This window comes from Lycorma delicatula, chromosome 10 (assembly GCF_047948215.1).
Source record: "Lycorma delicatula isolate Av1 chromosome 10, ASM4794821v1, whole genome shotgun sequence".
NCBI classification, from domain to species: Eukaryota; Metazoa; Arthropoda; class Insecta; order Hemiptera; family Fulgoridae; genus Lycorma; species Lycorma delicatula.
Window position 1 is genome coordinate 24,898,942 of NC_134464.1, and position 26,839 is coordinate 24,925,780.

The following is a 26,839-nucleotide window of genomic DNA, read 5'->3' on the forward strand; positions in this document are numbered from 1 at the left end:
CTTTAAAAATAAAATAATTAGAAAATGTATACCATGTAACCTGGACAGCCAGTGTTACATTATTGAATGAATTTGAAATTATTTATATACATTCTGATTATATATATTTTTATCTAAAAACATGCTGCTATCTGTTGCTGCTTTTATAATAGTGCCACCTTCATACTGTATCTGAAAGTTGATCAAGTTGGAAATTCGTTTGTACTTATACATATAAAATCTCTCAAAATGTCCAAACTTTTACTATTATTGTTTAAATTAAATTTCAAAATGAAGGAAAAGAATTAAAAAACCATCTGAGAACTTAATAGATGATCTTAATGGTTGATCTAGTTAGGTTTTCTTGCGAGAAATCTGCAGAATCATATGGCTGACAGAAGTACCTCACTCGATCGAATTATAAATCTTTCAGCCAGTTCATCATCACATAACCACACAATGCTTTTAAAAGATTTACTGCTTAAAAGAATCAAAAATGAATAATAGAAAGTAGATATATTTATTATCATATATCGTTATTTGATATAAACATTTAAATTGTGCCATAAATCTTCTATTAAAAATCATAAAATCACTTGCTGTTACTGAGCTATGAAACTTAAAACATGTAAGACAAAATTTCTTACACTCAGAGAACATAATTGGAGATATACATCATACATAAAATTAAATATACAACAGTTCATGTTTAATAACAATTTGAAGAAACCTTTTTCACTATCATTGTTAAATCACTGTCACTGTACGTAGTTGTTCTTGTGTTTAAGTTTGAACACTGAAATTCTAACCATCGGTTGGCATATAAAGCCTACCTCAGTACTAGAGAAATGTCTTAAGCCAAGATTTCTGAGGAGGAGGTATAGTTCGCTCAAACCACAACGTACGTTTGACGCTTTAAATGATAAATATGTACACTATAAAATTAATGAACCTCCACATACTGTTCAATAAATCAAATTTTTAATCGTGAAACGTGATTTAACTTCCACATTTCTTACATCTGATAAGATCGTGCTTGTATACCATTAATTACAATATTCAATTAACGACATAATCTTGCCGAGACGTAGAGATTAAGTATTCATATTAGACTAATTGAAACCTCACTGATATTTTTAGTCTTATTTAACAAATTCATTTCATATCTCTTTACTGCTCAGTTTATGTTAATTTAAACTTTAATAATAAACTACTTGAGTTTTTTTTCTTTGATTTAATAATTTTTTAATAGGTTTCCTTCGTCTCGCTGAATTTTCTACATCGGCTGAACTAGAAGACGGAAGGAAGGAATATCGCGAACCTTCTTCTGTATCCCTTCTTCGTCTTCCGAGTACCATCGGTAAAAGCATCGCGACGGTAGCCGGAATCATACCGGCACCGACTGCTGCTAAAACGGCATTATTACGAGAATTTGACGCTCGCAAAGGCTTACCTGCTACTACTTTCATAGAACCGATACGTTTTTCCGCCGTAATTCTACCGGGAGGTGATTTATTTTCGCTAAAGTTTTTACTTTCTTTTCGTTCTAATTTCCATAAATTCATCATTTTAGCCATATGTTCTCGATGCGCTTCGTCGACCGTCTGATGTGTTTGTTCGACTTCGATCAATCCACCGTGAGATACAGTGGTATTCGTCGTACCGTTTAATGGTGGTAATACGGTCAATCGAACGGTTCGATGAGATTTCATAGTATGCGATCTACCCGTATCTCCGTTCGGACGAGAGCTCGTCTCCGTATCGCTGTTTGATGATCCCGAACTCAAAAAATCTTCTGTTTTTAATGATCTTTGAAAACTTCGATGTCTTTGAGGTGTCGAATAACCTTTCGTACTGGACAGCAATACCCAGTGCCCATCGCTGTCACCGGGACCGTGATTATTGTGTTGATTGTGGCCGTTGTAACTATCGCTCGGTTTCTGATAAATAACCTGAAATAGAAATGAATCAAATTAATCGGTTTTTTAAAAACGTCAATAACCTTACCTATCATATAACTTTTACCTAATTTCTTATTAATTGAAGTTTATTAATCTACGATAAAAATTTTAAAACCATATCGTTAAATAAATTAACGGGTGTTTCAAAAAGGAAGTAAACCTAAGGGTAGATACCTGTAACTCACGCGCAGGTTAATTTTAGGTCACATTATATGATAGATGGCAACACTGTGCTCGAGGTCAGGTGCAGTTGAAATAATCTTATCTCGCACTAGTGTAGTTTCAGTACGGATTCTTTTGTGTCATGTCAGGTATGTTGTTTATCAAGGATGAGAATGTGTTTACTGTAAAGACTTTAGTTTGCGTATATATACATGTATATGTATATTTCAAACGTATAAAAATCGACTTTCAGTTGATATTTCTCTGTTCCTCAGACCCAAGGGAATCAAGTCGATTCATAATTTTGTAACCCAGGATCGTACAGAATAGAAACGGCGTAGGCTGAGCGCCATTGTTACTGCAGAAATTCTTGTGAAGTGAAATAGCATTCGATTTGTTCACCCAAAAAAAAATCTCATCGGAAAGTTATTCACACAGATCGAATTATCAAAAGTTATTGCTTTTAAGACTAGTAAGAGTAAAATTAGATCACGAAGAGGGTTTACAGTATTTTCGTTGATTTTGGCATTTTTTTATGAAAATGAAGTAGAAGTGTGATGTGTCGTTTGGTTGGCAAGTTCGCCAACCGCTCTCCACGGATCTTTCACCTTGAAGATTCTGGGTTTGAATCCCGGTCGGTCTTGAAATTTTTTCTCACGCTTTAAAAACACATTTCTTACGATAGAAAAAAAGGTAGAGTAATCGGGTACAGGCGTTTAGTTAACAGAGAAAATTATGGTTTTGAGGGTCGGTTTCATTTGGATGACTAAATGAACACTCATTATAGACCAGTATTGAGCGCTGAAATCTTCAAAATTTTTACAATCATATATGTATACAAAAAAAAAAATAGTTCTTTATGTGTAGAATGTAATAGTCTTGTATTATTTACACCTTCTTTATTAAATTCCACACGATGAAATTAATAAATTGTAACCTCACGATAAGTTAATACTTAGTTCAACGGTTTACAATATAGTTAGAGAAATGCCACAAGAATTTTCCGATTTCAGCAAGATGGCGGAACCTGACACATCACTAATGAAATGTTAGCCGGTTAAGAATTTTTTTGTTATGGCTTCATTTTTAGAAGACTTGTGACGATCAAAATCTTTAGGTCTTATACTATCAGATTTTATCCTTTGGGTGGAGATTTCCAGAACTGTTATTATTAAACACTTCAATAATCATATATATATATATATATAAAATGCTGTGAAACAAATAAGAAGAATTCGCATCCCCATCAGAGGAAATCACTTTTACAATTTATTGTAAAATTAAAATAATTTTTGACCTGAGTACTTTTGTTTTTTTTTTTTTTTATGAAAAGAAAATAACTTATATACATTATCAAAATTTACTTCACTTCCATTTTGAAATATCTATAGTTTTATCCGATCTTTTATGTATGTATATTTCGTTTCAAAGGCGACAGTGGAAAGTTAATTTTTTAATTCAAAAGAAAACTTGCATAGTTCTGTCCAAGAAGACCGACTTTGCGTTAATTTAATTTGGTTTTAATATTTTAATTTTTTTTTCTATAATTTGGAAAATTTAATATTGCTAAAAATAAATACCGCAGATAAAAAAAATTTCAACGTTCCAACTTGCAACATCATAACGAACCACGCTTCTAATTTGCTCCATTCAAATTTGTTCGACTTCAAATTGAGCCTAACTCAAGAACAACTCAACCAATTCTCATCAAATTTGTACATGCACAACTTCAAATACACTATTATAGCATATCTGAATTTTAGTGAAATTTATCTAGTAGTTGTTGATATCTTCGAGCCACAAGATTTTACACATTTGCCTATAAATATATAAGGTAATGCCAATTTAAATGAATGGTATTTTCGTACTCCTCATATCTCAAAACGTAAAAAAAATACATTTTCATCTTCCCCCCAGTACCACCATGCAGCCGGAAGTAACACCGTTCTTTCCTTCAAGAAGTAGGTAAAAATAAGCACATCTATCTACTCCACTAATAACAACATGTATATACGATAATCAAATTGTGAAAGGCAGTTGTTACCTGTCATGTTCGAAAAAAAACAGTTTTCCAAAAAAACCATATTGAAACATTATTTCAATACTGATATATTTTTTTTAGATATTGTGTCATTGATTAATTTGTTTTAAAATGTAATGAAAGTTATTACTTTCATTACAGTAACAGTTTAAAACATTTTTCAGTTATAGAGAAATAGAATCCCACATCTAAACATTTGTTTAGCGAAATAGAGTAAATAAACTATTTTTTCGCTTTCTAAACATTTTTTGATAGAATAAAAAGTAAGCGAGAAATTGGCAGAAAACAGATTTACATCTTATATTAAATAAATTCAATTAACATTTTTATTAACTAATTTCTTGAAATATTAATCGGTTTTTACAAATGACTAAATTAGAGGTGTTGGAAGATCATATAATAAGACCTATTAAGAAAGTGGGTTGTTGAAAGAAGCGAACCAAAACATTTTATTAATAATAAAAGTAAAAGTAGAAATGTGATCACTTCATCATTGGTGATAACTAATTTAAAGCCTGGAAGACCGTTATGTCCGAATATGAAAGTGACGATGAAGTAACGATCTGAAAGAAAATAATGGTTGTCTTTATTTTAAAATGATCTGTTTTGATTTTTGAGGCCCTAGGTGATTCCGTTATACATTAACCCGATTCGAGAAGAATCGGCTGATTGTTGGTCGTGGCTTCCCTCCGCCGATGGCGGTCCTGATCGTGACTTAGTAATGTCACGCGAGACTCCATGATGGGACCGAATGGGGATGCGGGGTTTGTCCTCGGCTTCTGCGCAGACCGGAATGAGGTTACGTTCCCCTTGTTAGATGACCTAAATTGGTCGACTTATTTGGGAGTAGGTCTGAATTTCTATGTTACGCAAGACATAATCTTGATTGGTATGAGTGTAGCCTGATTTACATTTCAACTCGTCCATTTTCTGAGGCATTCACAGTCACGAACGGTGCTGTCAAATTTGGATTAGGCGCGAGGTTCGCGGTTTCGGTTAGTTAGTTTGAGGGAATCATGTTAGGTTGGATGTGAAGATGTCCGTTTGAGGCCCATGTGAAGGCAAAGTTTGATATGTATTTTACTGATGCAAATGTCTGCCGAGATATTTACATCGGTGGCATCCCGACCGAGGCCTAGCTGATGACTGATATGTAATCAGATAGAGGGTCTAAAGACGACCTCCGGTAAAGCCCCTTAGGGCTCGGAACGGATGAGGTAGTATGGCGGCCAGTAACGTCACAAGGTGGGTGTCTTCCTGTACGGGGTTGGGATATCATTTGCGGGTGAGGCGTGAGGTCGCTCTGTTTCCCGGAAATCCATTGTCTGTGGCTATTGCTGAGGTCAAAATGCATCAGATTATTTGATGGCTTTGATGGAATAACGGCGGAGCTCCTTCTTCGCTTGGTAGGGGTAAGTGTGAAAAATATGACACGAGTGTTCAATAAATTGTTGTTTGGGAGGGTGCTTCCCTGTATGCTGGAAGAAAGGGATTGTTAAATTGCTGTTTAAAGGAGGCTACAAGGATTCGACTGTTAGTTCGTCTTAAAGACCTCTGACGCTACTGCCGGTGATTAGTAGTCTTTGAGAAGGTTCTGTATCTTCATATAAATGAGAGGCTGACCACGCGTGGGTTACTGATGAAAAACCAGAACAAGTTTCTTCCTGAAAAAGGTACTGAGGACGTCATACTTCGTGTGATGAGTGTGGTATCGACGATTTCGGTGGAATGTGTCTTGGGAACTTTGCAGGACATTTTCGGTGCTTCTAATAACCTGTGATGGCCTTCTGCTATTTACCAATTGCAGAAAAGAGCATGTACTGATAGCGAATTGCAATTATTGCCAAGCTATTTCAGTCATCGCGATGTGTTGCTCCACGAGGGCAACAATGAGGTTGGTAAGACACTCTCTAAGGGTTGTCCCAAGGCCATGTGTTAGGTCCTCTGTGGGTGGTTGGGTTTGATTCTCTGCTGCGGCCGAGGTTGCCCAGTGGGTGTCGTGTTGTGGCTTATGCCCTCAACGGACTCCTGTTGATCGAAGGATGCACGCGAGGTTGAGTTTGGGCCACTCGTGCGTGTAGGATATTGGAGCTGTGGGGTCATCAACACAAAATGACGTTCAGTCCGGATAAGACCACTATGATGCTCCTCAAGGATCGTTTGGCTATTACGCGGAGGGCCCGCGTTTCGATGGCAGGCCAACGTATTCAATATTTTCAGGCTGAGAAGTACCTCAGGGTGTTCTTGGATGAGAAGTTGCAATTCAAGAGGCACCTTCAATACCTCGCGCAGAAGACTTTTAGAGCCTTCGGAATTTGACGTGTGATCAATCCTGATTGGGATCTTAATTTTAGGACCATGAACATTCTGTACAAAATCGTGTTTGAGGCTATTATCCTATATGCAGCGTCTATTTGGGCGGGGAGGCTAAAATTTCAAAGTTATCTGAATTGAATATTTTACTGAGAGCCCAACGAGTTATGTTACTCACGGTAATGGGTGGTTACGGTAATGGGTGATTTCACGAGAGGCGATCTTGATAATTTATGATTTAATTACATACAATCAAAAATAAAATGAGGGCTTTCAGGAACTCAAAAGTTTAGCTGGAAATAGAAAACGGTAACTGTGCAAGTGACCAGCCTCAGGGAAGGGACAATATGATATAATGAAAACATATAACAGTGGATTTAGACTATAACAAATATAATAGTGTCAAAAGATCAATGCAGAATAGAAAAGTGCATCAAACCGGTCGAGTGACTGTGACAAAGTTAAGCGGCCTACCTGGGTCGGTCTATGGTAGCTGGCCGAGCTCTGTTCTTGCCAAGGTCGTTTATCGGCAGGAAAATATCCTGGTCTTCCATCGGTGACTATATCTGAAGAACTACCCCAACTTCCCCCTCCTCCTTGATAAGGTCTGTCGGGAAGAGACTCTTGATTATAATTCCAACCGCTGCTAGGTTTTTGATAATGTTCTAAAACCGGTTTTGAATAATCATAAACCGGTTTGTGCCAGGACGGTCGATTGTATTCTTCGTTTGGTCTGGATGAATGTGACGGTTTTGACCACGGTCGATTTGGTTCAGGCCACGATGGAATTTGAGGTCTGGTATGAGGATTCGGTTCCCATTTTTGTATTTGACTCGAAGACCAAGGTATAGGTTCCAGTGACACCCAGCCGTTTCTATCATCGTACGGATGTTTATGTGTTTGCGAATTGACCAGATTCCACGATTTAGATTTATCTTGATTTTGAGAATCTGTTAAACTCGGATCGGGTGTCGTTTCTAAAACATTAACGGCTTCGTCTTCTATGTAAATGCTCGCTAATTTATTTGTGGGCTTTTCTTCGACTTTGCTTTTAGGTATACTAGACATTGTCGCCTGATATAAATACTTTTCTAATTCTTCTTGTGAATATGGTTTAAAAGTCGGAGCCGCTGTAGTCGATTCGGTTATACTTATCGTTTCGCTACACGTCTGTTTCTCTCCTGTACAATCGATAGTATACTGCGGAATGGTTGCGAGATCGTCAATAACTGTCGTAGACTGTGTCGTTGTAATTTCGTCAGTTCTTTCTTGAGGTAGAATCGTAATCGGACTGATCTCAACTGCTTCTCGTCTCCACGATTTACCACTTTGAATCTGAAACAAAACAAAAAAATATAATAAAACAAATGCTTCGTCAGTGGTAATCTATTTCTCAGTTGATAGCATCATTGGTTGCTAAATTGCTGATCTAGGGTTTGATTCCCAGCAAAGGGAAAGTCTATGACTTTACCTTTGAATAAAAGACTACGTACTTTTTACAGTACGTAGTCTATGACTAATCGAAAGTAAGACTTATTAATAATAAAATAGACATGAATTAAATAAAAAGATCTTCAATTAACAAGTGGATATTAAAGTATTTCTTCTTTAATTTAGAAATTGTTAAATATCATTAAGGAATAAATTTAATAATTGAGGTAGCATCCTCATACCTAGAAAAATAAAAAATTGCCTAGCTTCAACTACTTTCATCTTCTCTACTGATAATTCCAGTTATAACTTACTTAACATAAGCTTTTAATGATTCCATATATGGTTTTAGGTAGGATTGTATTCAAGGTCATTATTTTATTTAAATTCTCTCTGTAATTTGAATAATGAATACGTTTGAAAAACAGAAATTTTTGTATGTTGGTGGACATGTTCCTTCGTTCTTATTTGCTGGACAAAGATTATTTGCTGGATTTGAATGCACATTCATAATATGTTATCTAATGAAAATTGAAAGAGGTAAAGCTATATAATACATGTTTGATTGTCAATGTCTTCAAGATACAAAAGTTACAAATGCAGATGAAAATTTTGAGCGAAATGAAAATTTTTTGAAAATTTAGAGAAGTTTTAATATGCAAGCATCGGCTTGTAGATCATAGTGTGCATTCAATTTGAATAGAATGTATTCCATGGTTTTTTATTTTATGGCAACGATCAGTAGGAACTTGTAATATATTTTGAAATAGTACGATAGTCTCAAACTGTAGTGATATTGTAACACTCTCAAAGGGAAACTGTTGGGATGCGCTGTAGTCAAATTAAAGAAAGAAACTATGTCTAAATCTGCTTTAGTTGCAAGATTATATCGTTCATCTGATGTCTCCATGTGTTCGTTTGTGATAATTTCAATTTTTATTGTAATTTTCCAGTAAATATGTATTTTCAAAGATTTTAATACAGATTTTACTCTTTTTTAATACAGACGGACTCTCGAACAAAATGTAAATTTATTTCTCAGACTATTCTTTCATGAAAAATGTTCGGCAAATATTTTGAGATGAATTAACTGCAAGTAATGGCTTCTAAATTTAAAGTTGATAGATTTATAAAGGTCTTACTGTTAGATTTCTGCATGAAATTTGACAAATCTTTAAAAATAAGCTTTCCAGTCAATGATAAGATGATAACTTCTAGAACGAGTAAATCTTAGTGACGTGCTAAATAGTAAACAAACAAATTTTGAAAAAGGTATAGTATACACTCGTACAACAATTTCAGCCATGGAGCGGCTTTAAGTAATTCTATTACTTATAAATACCTTCCAAGAAGACGAATTTCCATGAATCTAGGACAATGCTATTGTTGAATCTTAACACAAATGTATTTCATCAATATGTATATTCAGAGCATTTATTATCTTCACCAACATATGTGAAAGTAGTAAACAACTAGGTAATTCAAGCCTTATTGCTTGTTGGTTGTGTTATTTGCTTTAAAGGAGCAAGTCTTGAATTAGAAAAAAACTAAATTACATGAAATTGTTTGATTAGAAAATAAAGTTCAAATGTAGATACAACAGCCGTAACCCTTTATAGAGGCGTCTGAAAATCCGTGTATTTGGGTTGAGTTAACCTCAGCACCATTGTTGAATTTAACCGGACGAATTATTTTAATTAATTCAATTAAGTGCAACTGATTGTATAATTTATACCACTGAGATAACATCGTTGTGGGTAATCTATCATCCCAAATAATTTTAAGTTGCCATTAAGATTGCATGAAACATTTATGATAGAAAGCAATAGGAGCAATAAGACCTAATGGGTCAAATATTCCTGCAATAATAGAGAGAATAATTCTTTTAGCACAGATTTTAGTATCAATATATTGAGTAATTTGAAATGATAATGTGTCCGTAGAATTGTTCCATAAAATGCCTAAGGTACGTAACTCATGTTCCTGGGCTAAAAGAATAGAACAATATACTAGATCGTGGATACCGTTGTTCTTTGGTGGTTGGGTTTCAATTAACCACACATCTCAGGAATGGTCGAACTGAGACTGTACAATACTACACTTCATTTACACTCATACATATCATCCTCTGAAGTATTATCGGAACGGTAATTACCGGAGGCTAAACAGGAAAAAGAAAGAAGATGGTCAGTGCCTGAAATAAAATCATCAATATAATGATCATTTCTAATAGCAGTGCATACTAATGGGAAATCTCTTTGGTTTTCATTTGGTATTTGAATTAGGCATCTAGTGGCTAAGTATGGAGTAGAAGCGAATCTGTATATTAAAGTTCTAAGTGCAAAGTGTTCATGATTTAGAGATTCGCGCCAAAGTATGCATTGTAAATTAGTGTCATAAGGTTTAACTAGTATTTGACGATACATTTTCGCTGTCTGATGTAATGACATAGTTATGAATTCTAAATCTAAGTATTGTTGAGAATAAATCCTGTTGGACAACAGACCCAATCGTATCGTTAAGAGATAAACTATAGCTGAGCCACAGAAAACAGCTCGCATTTTAGTAGTTAGGCTTGTGGGCTTAAATATTAGGTGGTAAGGTAAGTAATATTTATCTGATTTATTAGTTAATAAATCGTCAGAATTAAGTAATGACATGTGATCTAATCTTAAGTATTTTTTGCATAAAGGTGGAATATTCTCTTTTAAGATTAGAATTGTTGAATAATCTTCGTTACAGACATAAGAACCTATTTTTAGCGTTAATGAAGAAATCACCGAGCCGCAGTTTATCGAATTTGCGTGATAATGAGACGATAAATCTGTCTTGATTGTTCCTACTAGTATTAAGTTGGAAGTGTGTTTCACACGTAGATGTTTCATTAAGTGAAACATCAGAATCAGTTTCTTGAATTTTACAAAAATTTTCAAATATAGTTGAAAGATCTATATTTCTAGTAAAAAGAGATTTCTTATGTTTAAATTTAGCAGGAAGACAACCGCTAACCGCTAAGAGTATATCCTAGCTTAGTCTCTTGAATAATAGGATATCTTGAATAAATTTACGAGGTAAAATAAGATCTAAATAAAATTGGATTCGATTAGAACATCAATATTATTTGATATGTTAAATTTAGGATCTACAAGGAATATATTTTGAGGTAGATTAAGCTGAGAAGTTTCAAATGTATGTAATTAAAGGTTATTAGTTTTGTCTGACAAAATAGCACAATGCGCCTTGAATGAAAAGTATTTGTATCGTGAATGCAATGAAAGTACTACACTATAATCAGATTTGGCTAATTCATTATTTATGCCTGAAATAGACAAATCTTTGTTGAGTTGAAGCCCCAATTTATGAGCAAACTTATATGTGCAAAAGTTTAATTGACTGCCTGAGTCTAACAAGAATCTACACAAATGAGAATGACTAAAAACGTCATTTACATTGCATACAGCAGTAGATAAAATTACGTTATTGTTTAATTGTGAACAATAGTCATTATTACTAAATTTATCATTACTTAATTTAGAATTATTAATTTTATTAGCGTGTACGAGTGTGTTGTGTCTTTGTTGACATAAATCACATTAGTGATTTGGGTAACATTGATTGTTACTATGATATTTGTGAAAACATAAGAGACCACAATTATTATGTTCTAAATTGTCTCTTCGTTCATCATTGGAATTCTTTGCATGTTTGTAATGATGATTGATATTATAAAATAAACAATGTTTAAAGTTAGATCTAGAATAATAACTAACATTATGTTGTTTATGAATCTTGTTTGAAGTAGGATTTTTGCGATGAGATTTAAATCCATTGTTGTAATGTTGTGCTTTAACATTTCCATTCCTGAATTGTGAGTTTGTAGTACTTAAACTAAGATTTTCCAGGATGTGTCGTCTGGTCTCAAGAAATTCTAGGAACTCTTGAAAGTTTGAACAGCCCTTATTTGATAATCTTTCCTTCCATAATCTGGCAGTATTATAATCCAGCTTTTGGGTTAGAAATTGAATTCGAATATGTTAACTAGAAGTTGCATTGCTTCAATTGACAAATAAGAAAATATCATTAATAAATTTATATAGAAGATCTAATAATTCTCTTTTTAACACTTTCAGCGCCATGTGTATAGTTATTATACACAGTAAGACTTTTATGTGGACCATGTGTATACATATTATACAAATGAGACCCAGTTCACCAGACCAGCTCATAATCTTAAAAAATTCACCCAGGGCCCAAGCAAATTTTTTTCAAAAATAAGCAATATTGATGTAAATTAACTAGTTTGATGTACTTAAAATTACATTTTAATCAATTTAAGTCCAGTTTTAATGCGTGTATAAAATATATACATGTGGTCTGTGGAGAAAAATTGGTAAATGGTCCACAAATATAGCAGGGTACTTGTAAATTTAAGAACATAAATATACTGGTTTCTACAATACAATTATGTTTAATATTCTTCCTTAATGTAAAAATTGATACAACTAATGACAAAGGCCAACTATCCTAAAGTTTTAAGTTTTTTATTCTATTACTTTCACTGTTTGTAGTCTAAAGTTCACTGTTCTCAAGAAAAACAAATTATTAGGATTACAAATTATTAAATAACAAGTAATATTATAGGCCTATCAATGTACCATGACGTATCAACAAAATGTAACATACAGTATTTTACTTCAAACTATTATTTTTACTGTTTACGATTGGTAGTCGACTGATTCTCTGAAAAATACAAATTATAAGTTACCCTAAAGTGCTTTAGAAGGTAATTTATTAGTTATTGTTTCTACTATAATTGGCAGTAGACTGCTGCTATAAAAAAAAAAAATTATTAAGAAATGCTGTAGGCCTAAATATTCTAAAGTATAAGTGTTACTTTAGTCTATTAAAGTTACTCTTAAGAGTAACTTGCGGTGTCTTCTTAGCAGCAGTATTTCTATCAAATATTTTAGCAAAAAGTGCATAACACATTACACACCTTCCTCTTTTATTAATTTGTACAAGTTGATGGTCAGTTGGAATTATATTTGGTGGTTCCTGTGTATTATTTTGAGGTTTTAGATTGAAAATTAGAAGAATTGGTAACATCTCTCTCAGGAAGTTCAAACTGTTCAAAAACATCACATTCACTTTCTAAATCACTAGACTCACTTTCAGCATTGTTAATATCAAGTATTGGGTCATCAGAGTCTGAGATATCGGCAAATTTACTCAAGTCACTATCACTATTATTATTTAAGAAGTCCATAATGTCTTGAGAATTCATTATCAATTATTTGCATTAACAGCAACACACAAGCTACAAAACAACAATCATAACCACAAAATTTTACTAGCAATGCTAAATACATGGACTCAAAAAGTCAGCTAATTTTGTGTAGCTGACAGGGCTACCAATGTGTTAAATCTTACAACCCAAAGGCATAAAACTTTTACCCCAGCCCAGACCTACACATTAACCCACACAAATCATTGCTAGCGTGGAGAATATTGATAAACAACCTTCTCAACTTGGACAACACATGTGAGACAATATGATACACACGGCCTGGGGTGAAACTGTGACTGTATATCATTGATACGTATGGTCTGGTGAAAAAAAAATGGGAAATCTATCGTGGGCTACTGCAATAACACTGCCATATATGCCTGGCGCTGAAAGTGTTAAAAAAATTATTTTTAAAATGCGATCTGCATTAAAATATGCAATCATAAATTTTTTATCAAATCGTTTTATCAATAAATCTAATGCGATTTTATCATTTTCATTGGTTAATGGAAGATTTTTAATGACTAAGGTTTTGTCTCTTAGAAACAAATGTAAATAATATAATTTTTGAATATTTTTTAGATCTTTTCGAGTGTGGATTAAATCATTAAATATACAAAAAAAGTGAGACCATTCAAGAATGTCACTATTAAATAATGGTAAATTGATAGGTCGCAATTGCAATTGTTTAATACCTTTGTCTACAGACTCTATGCTGACTATTTAATAAATGATGCAACTTACATTCTACTCGTACGTTGCATAAATTTTCCTCGACTTGTCGATCTAAAGACAATCAATCATCATCAACGTCCATTTCTAATTGAATCTGAATGGAATCATATTTGCAGAGCAAATCAAGCAGATTTTGTAATTTGACTTGCCGTGCGTAACTGTTGTCTTGTGACGCGTCAAATTTATCCGAAAAATGTTCCAGTTCTTGTAATGGAAGCCTTAATTGATTTTCTTTGTCTTAATAATTGTTATTTATCCATAATGATTACAATAATTAATATGGCCAAAAAACTAAAACTAAATTACACAAATAATATTACACAGATAGTGATGTTAAAATAATTTACGAACCCAGATTCATTGTATTGAAGAAAACTCCAAAAATAATATTTTCGTTCATTCATAAGTTAATTATTAATTTTATATTATTGAAGATCACAAACGAAGACTGAATTTGCCAAGCTGCAGTGTATATATATATATATATATATATATATATATATATATATATATATATCACAATATTAGAACTTCACATGTAGCTGATATTTCAAATGATTATTTAATTATCTGGTCTTATCCATATTTTTTAATAATCCGGCCCGGAGAACCAAAAATAATGTACAACGATTTCAGCCGCGGAGCAATTGGTTGTGTAAACTGCAAACATTAAGTAATAGGACAAAGAAAACAAATGAATCTGAATAGAGACTTCACTAAGAACATTTACTCAAAAAGAAATTGAAGACATGCAAAATATTCCCGAAAATTATAATTCATATTTTACCAATACGTAACATAATGCGCTTCTTTCCGTTTTTAAATAGTGCTATGTTTCACTTCATTCACTTTAACAGGATACTTACTCCCTTTTTTTTTTTTAATTTTATACATGTTAATCCGTGTGTTTGGTAATTCAATCGCTAAAAAATAAGGCCTTAATTGGATGAAAAGAGTTTTCTTATAAATCAATACAGAAACTTTTGCGATTAAAAGTTTCACAGTTATTAACTTTTATAATTAAAAAATAATTACAGAAACTTTATACACAACTATAAAGCTAATCCGTAAAGCGGGAATCGTTTCTCCATGCACCCGAGAGGTTTAGCACCACCACCTTGACAATGGTAGTTTTATGTAAATGTCACGCGGGACTCTGCGATGTAGCTGAGTGGGAGTAAAAGAGGTCTGTCCTCTTCTCCCTGATAGACAAGACCGGAGTCCGTAGTTGCAATTAAGTTTAAAGGCTTGGAATTGATCATTGAGATTGCTAAGGGAACTAAGTCGTTGTTGCGAAGAACATTTCTTGTGCTGTACTTTATTATTATTAAAATAGGCTCGTATTAATGAGTCATTTACAATCACTCACAGCTTGTTTAAAGTAGTGAACTAGGCGTAGTATTGAAGTACAGCTCCGAATTTACGCTATAGTTGTGCCGGTCTCAGACAGTAGGAACGCGTCCCGCGGGAACCACCGGCGATGACAATGCCTAGGTATTGGGGTTCGTATGCTTAGGCGTGGGGTTCGTACTACCGCGAACTCGGTTAGCTAGTTCAGAGGACAACGATGTAGGACAGAGAAGATGTCCGAAAGAAGCCTACAGCGAAGGCAAAGGCTGAATCAAAACTCAATGATGTAAATGTCAACCGAGGCATTTACATCGGTGGCATCCCAACTGAGGCCTGGCTGATCACTGTGATATGTAATCAGTTAGAGGGTTAAAAAACGACCTCCGTTAAAGCCCATCAGGGCTTGGAACGGAGGGGTAGTGTGGCGATCTCCCGTTTTGATTGCAATCAACTGAACCAAAAGTGTCCAAAAAAGCCCAAAATCCAAACAAATTAGAATTTTGGACTTTTTTTAACTGTAGTAACTAAGCTCTCGTTGAGAGCTTTTCAGCAATATATCATAAGTGATTTTTATTTTTATCGGTTCCAGAGTTACAGCCAAATAAAATTTAAATTAATGAAATATTTGGATCTTAGGGGAAGGCACATCAGTTCGAATCAACTTCATCTTCTTTTTTTCAAACTTTTCTTTTTTTTTAATTTAAATTAAATGATTTATTAATAAATCATTTATTAATAACCTCTCACTGTAAAAAAATTTTACGATGAATAATAATTCAATAACAAGAAAATATTTTTTTAAATATCAGAAGTTTTTATTGAAATAAAATTTTATGCACTTTTCATTTTATAAAAAAGTGTGTAAATGTAATTTAATAGGCGTACAAGGAAGTCATGTGTTGTACACATCAATTTTTTAACAAAATCAATATTTTTTTAGATTAAAAAACAAAATATTTTTGTCCTTATATCTCAATTTAATTCCTAATTTTAAGAAAGTGGGAATATAGATTTATCGGATTTTTTTAATAAAAAGTAAATTACTTCAGAACATATTGCCAAAAAAAAAAATAAATAGCAGACCATACCAGTTTTGTTTACATTCGTTTTGATTTGTCTGTGCTACAAGGGTAATTTTAAAATAATATATCTCTTTTAGCGGAATACAGGTAAAACTATATTCACTTATAAGGGCTAAAATTTTGTATATGAAAAACAAAAGAACCGTCTCAGTAATGCACAAACATAGAAGGATTGCTCGGAAAGACTATGGGTTGTCGGGCCGTCAAATATACATGATGTACCGAGATGTCTTCGAAAGCATGACCCTTTACGTGGCGCCCGTTTGGGCGCATAGGTTGAATATGAATAGAGCACTTCTTCAAAATTTAAGGAGTGCCCAGCGCAGAGACTTAATTTTATGCATTGGTGTTTTAAAAACAACCTCCTAAGGCTACTATCGTATTGGGAAAGGCATTCCCAATCGATTTAGTGGTGAAAGTTCGGGCAGCCATGTGGAGATTGCGAAGAGATAGGGAGGCCGAGATGTTTGGATTGTGCTTTCGAACCGGAGCGGAACGGTGATCACAATGCACCGGATCTAAATTTCGTTCAGTTGCCCATCTCCCGCCTGCGGAAGAGGCTGCAGAGCCTCGCGATGTATGCATGGCAGCTGGAATGGAACACTACGACTAAGGGAAGATCCTGGTATAAATTAATACAGGTTCTGGGGGGATGGTAAGCCTCCAGTTCGTTTTTAAGAGCAACGGGGGCCCAGGTGCTCACCAACCATGTTAATTTGATCCAATTTCTGTTTCGGTTCCGCCGGGCAGCTGATATGCTGTGCGTCTGCGGGGAGGTCCAGTCAATTGAACATCTGATGTTTGACTGCCCTGCTCTTGGGGGGGGGCCAGAGACCGGGCCACCCTGGAACTTAGAGGTCAAGGGGAAAATTGGCCACTCACAAGCGGCGAGTCAATGTGGCGAGAGCCGCATTTTCGGACCGCGTGGGAGTTCCTTGATGCGGTTCCTTTGTTCAACCGAATCAATAGTTTACCTAAGAGAAAAGACTCTTACCGCACTGCTGTGGGAAGCTAATCTAGAGATATATGGCTGTCCACCAGCCAATTAAGGCCCCAAGCGCTTTAATATGATGGACGGGTACTTGCTGGCATTAAACGACCTAGGCGTGGCAGCGAATTGCTGCCTAGACAATTTAAATTTTGTTAAGGATGTTACATATATTTTTATTAGTTGACGGGGTGCGCCTACCCATTTTAGCAAATACGTATATGACAAGTGAGCGGCAGCCGTTTGTGGCACAGACATTCGGTCTTATGCTTTAGGGCGACCGAATGGGGTGGTGGAGGGAGAAATGCCAAGCAAACAAATATGAAAAACAAAGTTATATCTTTAAAACAGACATTATTTTTATTACAATAGTTTATTTTTATAGAATGATTAGACGTTTAGGACTCGCTTCAATTGCCCTTTTCGTCTAGCCCGCGGACAGAGCCCTTTACTCCTGCTGTGTTCGTTATCCTCATGGTTGTGAGAATGTCACTGATAAATAACAATTAAATGGTGAAAAGCTCTCTTTCCTCCAACGTTTCCCTCGTTCTTGACACAAAAGATTTGATACATCCCTACTGTAGACGAAGCTGCAGCTCGAGTCTGGGCGTAACGCTCTCGTTCAACAGTTAACGGAGAATCACGCATTTCAGCTGTTTCAGGGGACCGAGATACTCTCATTCTTTTAGCAAACTTGGAATAATAAGAAATGTTACTCTTTTTCTTGAATGAATATTTTTTAAAATTTTGACAATCCATTTTTGACAACCAAAATAAACAACAATCAAAACCCATAAAAGTTTGCTAAATGTGTTAATAAGATAATTACAATAATAATAATAATAATAATAAATATTAAATATTTTACAGATCAAATTAGTAGATTAATATACAGATCTGAACTCAGAGATCATTTTCTGTTACCATGGTATTTGAAATATAATAAAGTAGAAGAATTCTACTTTATTATATTTTTGGTTACTTGTAGCAGTTTAAATTATTTATTAAGTCTTTCAGTCCAATTTTGTTTTTCGTTACAATTACAAGTAATGATCTCTCCAAGATATTTAAATTTTTCTACAAGTTCTACTTTGCTTCCATTAATATTTACAGAATTAATAACTAAAGGATCTATAGCCATCATTTTAGTCTTTTCGTAAGTAATTTTAAGTCCAATTTTATTCGCAAGTTCTTCTATACTTGTTATTTGTATTCTGGTTTCTGCGATACTATTAGCTAATAAAGCTAAGTCGTCGGCAAATCCTAGGAAATTTAAATTTAAGTTATCTCTTTTGTATCCTATGTGAATATTTTTTGGATTAATTTTAAACCATTCGCGCATCAGAAATTCTAGTGCACAATTAAATAATAAAGGCGAAAGTCCGTCGCCTTGTCTCAGTCCAGATTTTATGTAAAAAGGTTCGGAAAATTCACCGCGAAACTTCACTTTAGATTTTATATTTGCCAGTGTTAAACCGATCATATTTACCAATTTAGAATCCAATCCGAGATTTCTCAGAATTTTTAACATCGAAGGCCTATGTATGCAATCGTACGTTTTTTTGAAATCAATAAAAGAAATAATCATCTGTTTTTGCTTTCTATTATAAATATCTATAAGTAATTTCAAAGTAATAATTTGATCTGGAAAACTGCGCCAAGGCCGAAAACCACCTTGGTAACCTAGCTTGCTTTCTAGTTGGTCCTTAATTCTATTGTAAATAATTCTAAATAAAATTTTATACGTACAATCCAATAACGAAATTCCACGATAATTGTCCGGATTTGTCTTGTCGCCTTTTTTGTGTAAAGAATGTGTAATAGCTGTCGTTCAATGTTCTGGAAGTTTTTCGGATTCCCAAATTTTAACCAGAGAATTATGCAAATATTTCTTAACTGATTCTCCTGCATTCTTCCAAATTTCTGCAACTGCTTGCTCTTCTCCGCTTGCTTTATTTTTAAGTTCTTTAAGTGCATTTTCTACTTCTTTATAAGTCGGCGGTTTTCTGTATGATTCTAGCGTTTTAATTTCTGTATTAACACTTATTATATTTAATAAGTGTTAATACACTTTAAATATTATATTTAAAGTGTATTAACACTTTTACTTTATTATACGCAGGATTCTTAGAACCTGCATAAACACGAAAATCAGTACAGATTATTGCCTAATAAATTTCTGTACGAAAACTTGGAATCCTTACTTGATACTATGAAAAAGAAGCGAATTTCTTTCTGCGCACACTTGTTAAGATTACCGCAGGATAGGATTACTAAGAGAATTATCGATCAATTTTGGTCTTTAAAAAATCCGCCATTATGGATTAAAGAAATTAAAGAAGACATACAAGAATTAAATTTGACTTACGAAGATTTACTTAATAAATCCGAAAAATTAAAATTTGTTATTAAAGATCCGAATACCAATTTTAAAGTAAGAACTTTTAATTATACAAAAAGGGTTTATTCAGAAGAGGATCGTAAAGCAAGATCATTAAGAATGACTAAATATTGGAAGAAAGTAAAGGCTAAGAACTTAAAGGCCAAAAGATCGGCAAAAAAGACTTGAATTATTCTGACTAAAGTGGTCCTTTGCGGCCTTAAAAGTAAAAAAGTGTGTGTGTGTGTGTGTGTGTGTGTGTGTGTGTGTGTGTGTGTGTGTGTGTGTGTGTGTGTGTGTGTGTGTGTAGACACAAATGAAATTACTGCAACTGGCTTGCCAGACCTGACGTAGTTGCAATGTAAGTGTAAATGTACGGATAACCATGTAGGCTGGAACAGACTCAGGTCGACCACTCTTGAGTCGTTTCGTTAATTAAAAATCAACAGCCAGTTGATTAATAAGATTTTTTGGTGATAAAAAGAACACCAGTATTCACTGACTAGCATCCAATCTATATAAAAGTGCTTTTACAAGGACTCGAATCTTAGAACTTTCGACTTTAAAAATCACCTGCATTGTTTAAAATAAATTTGTTTAATACTTTAAAAATGTATTAATATTTTTATTAAATAATTATTTTAATATAAATTATTGCTATTATTTGAAAGATATTTTTTAAAAACAGCAAAATTGTCTTACTAAAAGAATTTAAAGTTTAATAAAAGTGGTTATCTTTTGTAACAGCAACTTATCGGTTATTGGAATGGAAACCCGATTGCCATTCCTGTTATTGTCATTTAATTCGATTTTGGCTATAATTATATTACGTTATCTTAACGTGTTAACATTTATAAAGAGTACTTACCTGATGAATATTGTCGTTTAAATTAGATACGAAGCTGCCGTTTATGAGATACGGTTTCGATTTAATGATGATTGAATTCAATCTCGGTTTACCGGGTTCCTTATAAGTAGGTGGAGCTTGATAAAGAGCAAGAGGTGAACCCCCTCCTCCTGTTCCATCTCCTTGTGTCGATAGCTGAATCGATACGGATCTCACCGATTGTATCGCACATAATACTACCGCACCGGTTATATGTATCATCCTCAGCCCTCGCATTTTTCAAACACAAGAAAACCACCACATTTATTTCGATCTCGTTTATACCTTTCTCTTTCTGTTTGCTCCTTTTATCTCGGATATATATCACTTAATGATTCTACCTCATACCTGCGTTGAAGTTGGTATCACACGTTCTTCCTGCAAAAAATAAAAAACTACTTTGAGTAAGCTAATGTAATTTTAGATATAAATTATTTTAAAGAATTTAACATATTAAAAAAAAAAAATTAAGGATTTAGGAATAAAGCAGATAAACAGAGTGTTCCGGATCGTATTCCTCGAACTTCGGGTACTGATTCAGGATAACAAAATGAGCAAAGACGTTCATATCGATATGTCGTCTTACTTTGCTTTGTTTTACTTCTGGATACCATTTTGTGATTTTTAACCAAAAGAATATTTCTCAGGAATGGGTAAACCTACTTTATTTAAATTTGGCAAATCTAATATTAAAGTCTTCTTATTCTACAAAATAAAAAATTTTGAAAAGTCATCTTCAAAAATTTCAAAATCGCGACCATATTAATTTTTTAATATGATATTTTCAATATCTTTATAATTATTGGTTTGATCAAATTTTTACTTACTACAAAATTTATTAAGCATTTTATTTTGAACAAAATGACACCTTATTTATAAAAATCCATCGACAAACAATCGAGTAATCGCAGACAATTAACCCGGCAGGGCGCTTTAGCACCGTAATGCAAGGTGAGAATTTTTTGCCTGTTTTTATTTCCTCCACTAAATAGCACTTGGTGTGTACTATTATTATTTATTAAATAATAATAGCAAATTAATAAAAAGATGAAGACAGTTTGTATGTAGTCTATGACAAGAACCATAACTGTAACGGTTGTAAACGACCTTATACAATTTTGCTCTCAATAATGGCATAACCATTAGCACCATAACCATCAGCAATACCCATACCGGCTTTTCTAGAAATAGTGAGGAGTGAAATGGTTTCAGATTGCCTCTTTACTCGGTCTGATGTACTGTAGTATGCCAGGCCCATCGAAATCCAGGCGATATTAAACTCTACAAGTAATATCTTCACTCTGTTCGCCTCAGGGACTGATTAGGAAACGAATATCATTACTCTTAGAGAAAACTACTGTAATCGGTACATCAGACTCTTTGTATGCGTCTCAACTGAATGAAAAACTAGGAAGATAATGTAAAGCAACAAATTAATGCCTTTTTTCAGTTGAGATAACCAGACTGTTGTATGGAATTAGACATAAGAATAAATTACTGTAAGAAATGCATATCCCCATTCTCAAGAATATCAAGAATCCGGGTTTAGTTTCTCAGGGAAAACGAGGAATGTAGTTGTTTTCCGTTGCCTACTTTATCGAGACGAATATAAAATTGCATAATTCCACCGAAATGCAGGTAAAATTAATCAATTGAAAAAGCGTCTCTCTACTTTTTTTTTTTAATTATTTTTTATCTACTATTGTCGTAGTGTCTGCTGAAGATGATCCTTTAAAAATCGAAATAACCGTCTAGATTTAAATTTTAAGTAAAATTGTTTGTAAATGATATTTTGAGCGTAATCTTGATTTCCAGTTTATAGACCTTTCGGGTTAGAAACTGCATTATATACTCTGACTTCATTCTAATTTACAATAAAGGTACAAAGAAATATATTTTAAATTATTAATTTATTTTTGGCTTTGATGCATTTTTAGGAAAAAGTAAAATATCAGTCAATCGGTTACCTTTACTCTCGGAGTCAACAAATTTTCACAATAAATGTCATGTCGATTAAAACAATTAATAATTGAGAAAATAAAAATGAAAAAAAGCTACTAGCTAGAGAAACTAGAATAATATTTACCATACATTCAGCTCGATTTTAATTAGATTAAAATCGAAATTAAAAAAAAAAAAAAAAATTAATTTTTTTTTTAACGACGTCTCGTTAAACAAAAACGTCTTTTTTTTAATTTCTCGACGGGTTTTTTTTTATTTCTTGACGTCTCGTGACCCAGGGACCCCAAAAACAAAATAAACGTTGGGGGTAATTTTCGTACGTACGTGTGTTGGCGCGTTTGGATCTTAATAACTTTTGATTGAATTAAGCGATTTTGATGAAATTTTTTACAGAGACCAGTGTATATGACGTGATTTATTGATAAAATTTTGAGGGGTCAATATCTTCAAGGGATAGATTTTTTTGAGTCAATTTTCTCAAAATTTTGCACTTTATTTAAAGCTCAGTTTTTTTTTTATTTTAAGCTCAGTACATACGTGCATGATTATCTTACCAATTTTTAAAAAAAAATTGCCCCAAAATTCCCCCTTCCTTAAAAATTGAAGAAAGTTATCATTTATTTATTGCATATATTTTAACCTAATTTCTTTGTTGTCTTTTTAGGCATACTAGTAGAGCAAATAAACCCAAAAAAGATAATGTTCTGGGGACGGTATTGGAGGGAGGAGCCAATCATGGTTTAAAAAAAAAAAAACTTTTTTGAATTAAAATTTTTTTTTGGTTTATTTTCATGTATCATTATTTTTCCACTATATAATTAAATAACCAATAATCTTTATTAATAACCAATGCCAGGAAAGTATTACTATTTTTTTTTTTTACCGATATATTTATTTTTCCGTTATAACTATATTTATAAAAATTCAAACAATTCGAAAATCAAGAGAATTTAATTATTGAATTAATATATTCAAATTTAACAATTATTTTGTGTTATTTTCTACAAATACCGCAAACAGAAAAAAAAGAAATCGCTTATATCGAAAAGCTTAATTTGGTTATATTTAAATAGAAATTTTTAATGTAAATTTAGACTTAATAAAATACTCCCGGATAAACGTTTGTGGTTTAATAACGGTATTTTAATATCTACTTTAACAGTAGCCATTAAGAACATTATTGGTAAATCCGATCCTACGTAGATGTTGATGAATAAGTGTACCGCTTTTAGAGAAAGTGACTGTACACCAAATTATTGTTTAATTTTTTTTTAAATCTGGAGATTTTTATTACGGTTTTATTTAAAATACTAATTTTCATATTTTAATTAAAATAAGAAAAAAAATGTTTGTTTTATGAAGTGAGGAGATGCGGTAGCAGTAAACAGGTGGAAGGAACGAGTACATTAAATTGCCAAGGTTAAGTTGTGAGAGAATAGGTAGTTATTAGTACGGTTGTCTACTGTTAAAGAGAATAAAAATACAAGAAAGTGTTACACAACCTGAATAATTTTGTCATAATATACGAAATACTTCATTCGTTCTTACATTCTGTTAATAAATGGCTTTTTTAAATAAATTATTAACAGAAACTAATTTTAAATGTTTAATTATACAAATATAAAATTAATTTGTTTAAATTTATTATATAGAATTATAATTTTTGCGAATAATCGTTGAAATATTCAAAAATTTCATTAAATGGATTTGTTTTTATTTTTATATATATATTAAAGCCACCGGGCTGTTCTATTGATTAACTTGTAGTCGCAAATCAGTTATTGAACAGCTAATTTTCGAAGTCAAAAGTTCTGAATCTCAAATACTAATAAAAGTTAGTTATTTTTATACAGATTTGGATTCTAGACAGTGAATACTGTCAATGAGAGTATTCAATTAACCATAGGTGATGGTAGAGTTCAATTAACCATAAGTCTCAGGTATGATCGGCCTGAGTCTTTACAAGACTACACCTCATTTACATTTCATACGTATCATCCTCATCTCACTTGAGGGGGTCGCTTATTGTTTACTATATGAACAGATTGCAACGTACACATTAGGGGAAAAAATAAAAAATATGTAAAAAGACATTCTTTCAAAACAGTTTTTCTATAACAGTTAACAGTAATACAAGGCTCGGCTGTTAAATTTGGTACATATATGCGTAGCATGGAAATGAAAAGAGCTATTGGAATGAAATAAAAAATAAATAAAAGTAAAAAAATGAATAAAAAAAAGTACATAAATGAATAAAAGTATCTTAGCTACAAAATGCAATATTTATTTTTCAATATAATCCCCGTTTACAATGATACACTTTTCCCAACGTGTGACAAATATTTGCATTCCGTCACTGAAATATTCTGGAGATCTTTCTCCAGAATATTTTTCTGGTTTTTGGTGATTCGTAATGCATGTATCTCATGTTTTGCCTTTTTTTTTTCCGGGTCGTAATGATGTATCCAACGCTCATCCCCGGTCACAATATTGAAAAGGAAGTTGTTTCCTTTGGTACGATAGTGGTGTAAAAGTTCTTCGCAATATTCGACACGACGCTGCTTAGTTAGTCCGTCAGTTTGCGCGGTACTCATCGTGCACAGATTTTACGGTAACCCAGTTGCTCGATAATATGGCCTACTCGTTCTTTAGATATGCCTAAATAAATAGCAGTGCGTTGCTGAGTGATTAGCCGGTCACGTTGAGGTAAATTGTTCACCTCCTTTCGATGTTTCTGGTCAGTCACAGAAATTGGTCATCCGCTGCGAGATACTTCCTCAATTGTCACTTTACCAGCTTCACATTCGCGAAATTTCAACGCCCACCTATTCACAGTATTCCTATCAACGGTTTCACTACCGTAAACCGCTTTTAAACGATGAAAAATATTCGTAGGATTCACATTTTCTGCTGTTAAAAATTCGAACACTGCACGCTATTTTAACCGTGTTGACATATTGACCGTAATCGACATTTAACTGCTACTGGAAACAAACCGGTAAACGGATTTCAATGCATTATCGCAGGTTTGTAGAGGGGGATTTTAGCTTTCATGTGCTGCCACGCTCAACTCGATAGTACCTTTTATCTCCGTGTAGCACGCTAGTGTGCAAAATTTATCAGCCGAGCCTCCTATTAGCGATCAAACCCATTTCCAAGTATAATAATTTTAACTTTTTATCTCTTGATTAGAGGATGGTACAAACAATACGATTTTTTTTCTCAAGCTAAGATTTACGTCAAATTTTTAATTTCCTGATCTTCTTATTGCTATAATGCACCTGTAGCGTTTGAGGTACAAGCGGAAACTATCTTCTGTGCGAATGACTTTATTAGCAATTATAGCTAGTTCCCGTGGTGAACGAAATGACGGTATCAATCGTGTTGCTAAATAGTCTAATGTATTTCAAAAGGCATTATTATTATTATTATTAAAGTCGTATTTTGAAATATCATACATAAGTTTAATAATTTTTACCGAAGAAGTAGAGATAATGAAATTTTAGATGAAAAGGAATCAGACCCATCGGGGAATCAAATTCTAGGGCTGGCTGTATAGAAGTTGAAGCTAGCTTTCTCAACAGTATACCGATTGGAGAGTATAACAGGCAATCGGAAATCACTTCCCATCACTTTCTTCATTCAGTTTGGCATGGGATGCTTGTTATACTTAAGAACGTCTGACATCTTCGTTAATGAATTGTATCTCTCATTAGTTACGTATAACTGAAATCTTATGATACCCAACACATATATAATTTAAGCGTATTCAATTTGCATTCTGTAAATTATAAAAAAAAAAAATCAGAATAAGTGAAATTTTGCCTCCAGATCGTTTCAAAGCACACAGCTGTACATCACTGTTTTTTTTGTTTTTTCTTTTTTTTGCAGTTGGATCTGTTAATAGCATACTGAATCGATTAGGAAACCGCTTCGGTTACGTATTTATTGTATATATCTTCATTTATAACAGCTACTTATTCAATCATTTTTTGTATTTATTATTTTTTTGATTTTTTTCTTTTTATATATGCTTTTATTTATAGTCGCATCTACAATTAAAGTCATTAGTGACTTCTCAGTGTAATATAACTCTACCGGTAAATGTCTAGCCTAACAGATTCAGGCCAACATCCCTGAGACGTGTGGTTAATTGAAACCCAACCACATGAATAAAGAACATCGATATCTACGATCTAGTATTCAAATGCTATTAAAAGCAACTACTTTTTATTAGGATTCAAACCTAAGATTTCTCGACTTCGAAATCAGCTGATTTACG

The 26,839-nt window shown here is 33.3% G+C and overlaps 1 protein-coding gene across 1 annotated transcript; it reads right to left on the minus strand.

Moving 5' to 3' along the window:
• Window positions 1-1,151: 1,151 nt before the first annotated feature.
• On the minus strand, window positions 1,152-20,817 carry LOC142331688 (uncharacterized). Its single transcript, XM_075377720.1, has 3 exons — window positions 20,578-20,817; window positions 6,931-7,791; window positions 1,152-1,931 (listed from the first exon to the last, which is right to left on the minus strand). Exons 1-3 carry the CDS (start codon window positions 20,815-20,817, stop codon window positions 1,179-1,181), a joined length of 1,854 nt encoding a protein of 617 aa, XP_075233835.1. The 3' UTR covers window positions 1,152-1,178.
• Between the last annotated feature and the right edge of the window lie 6,022 nt (window positions 20,818-26,839).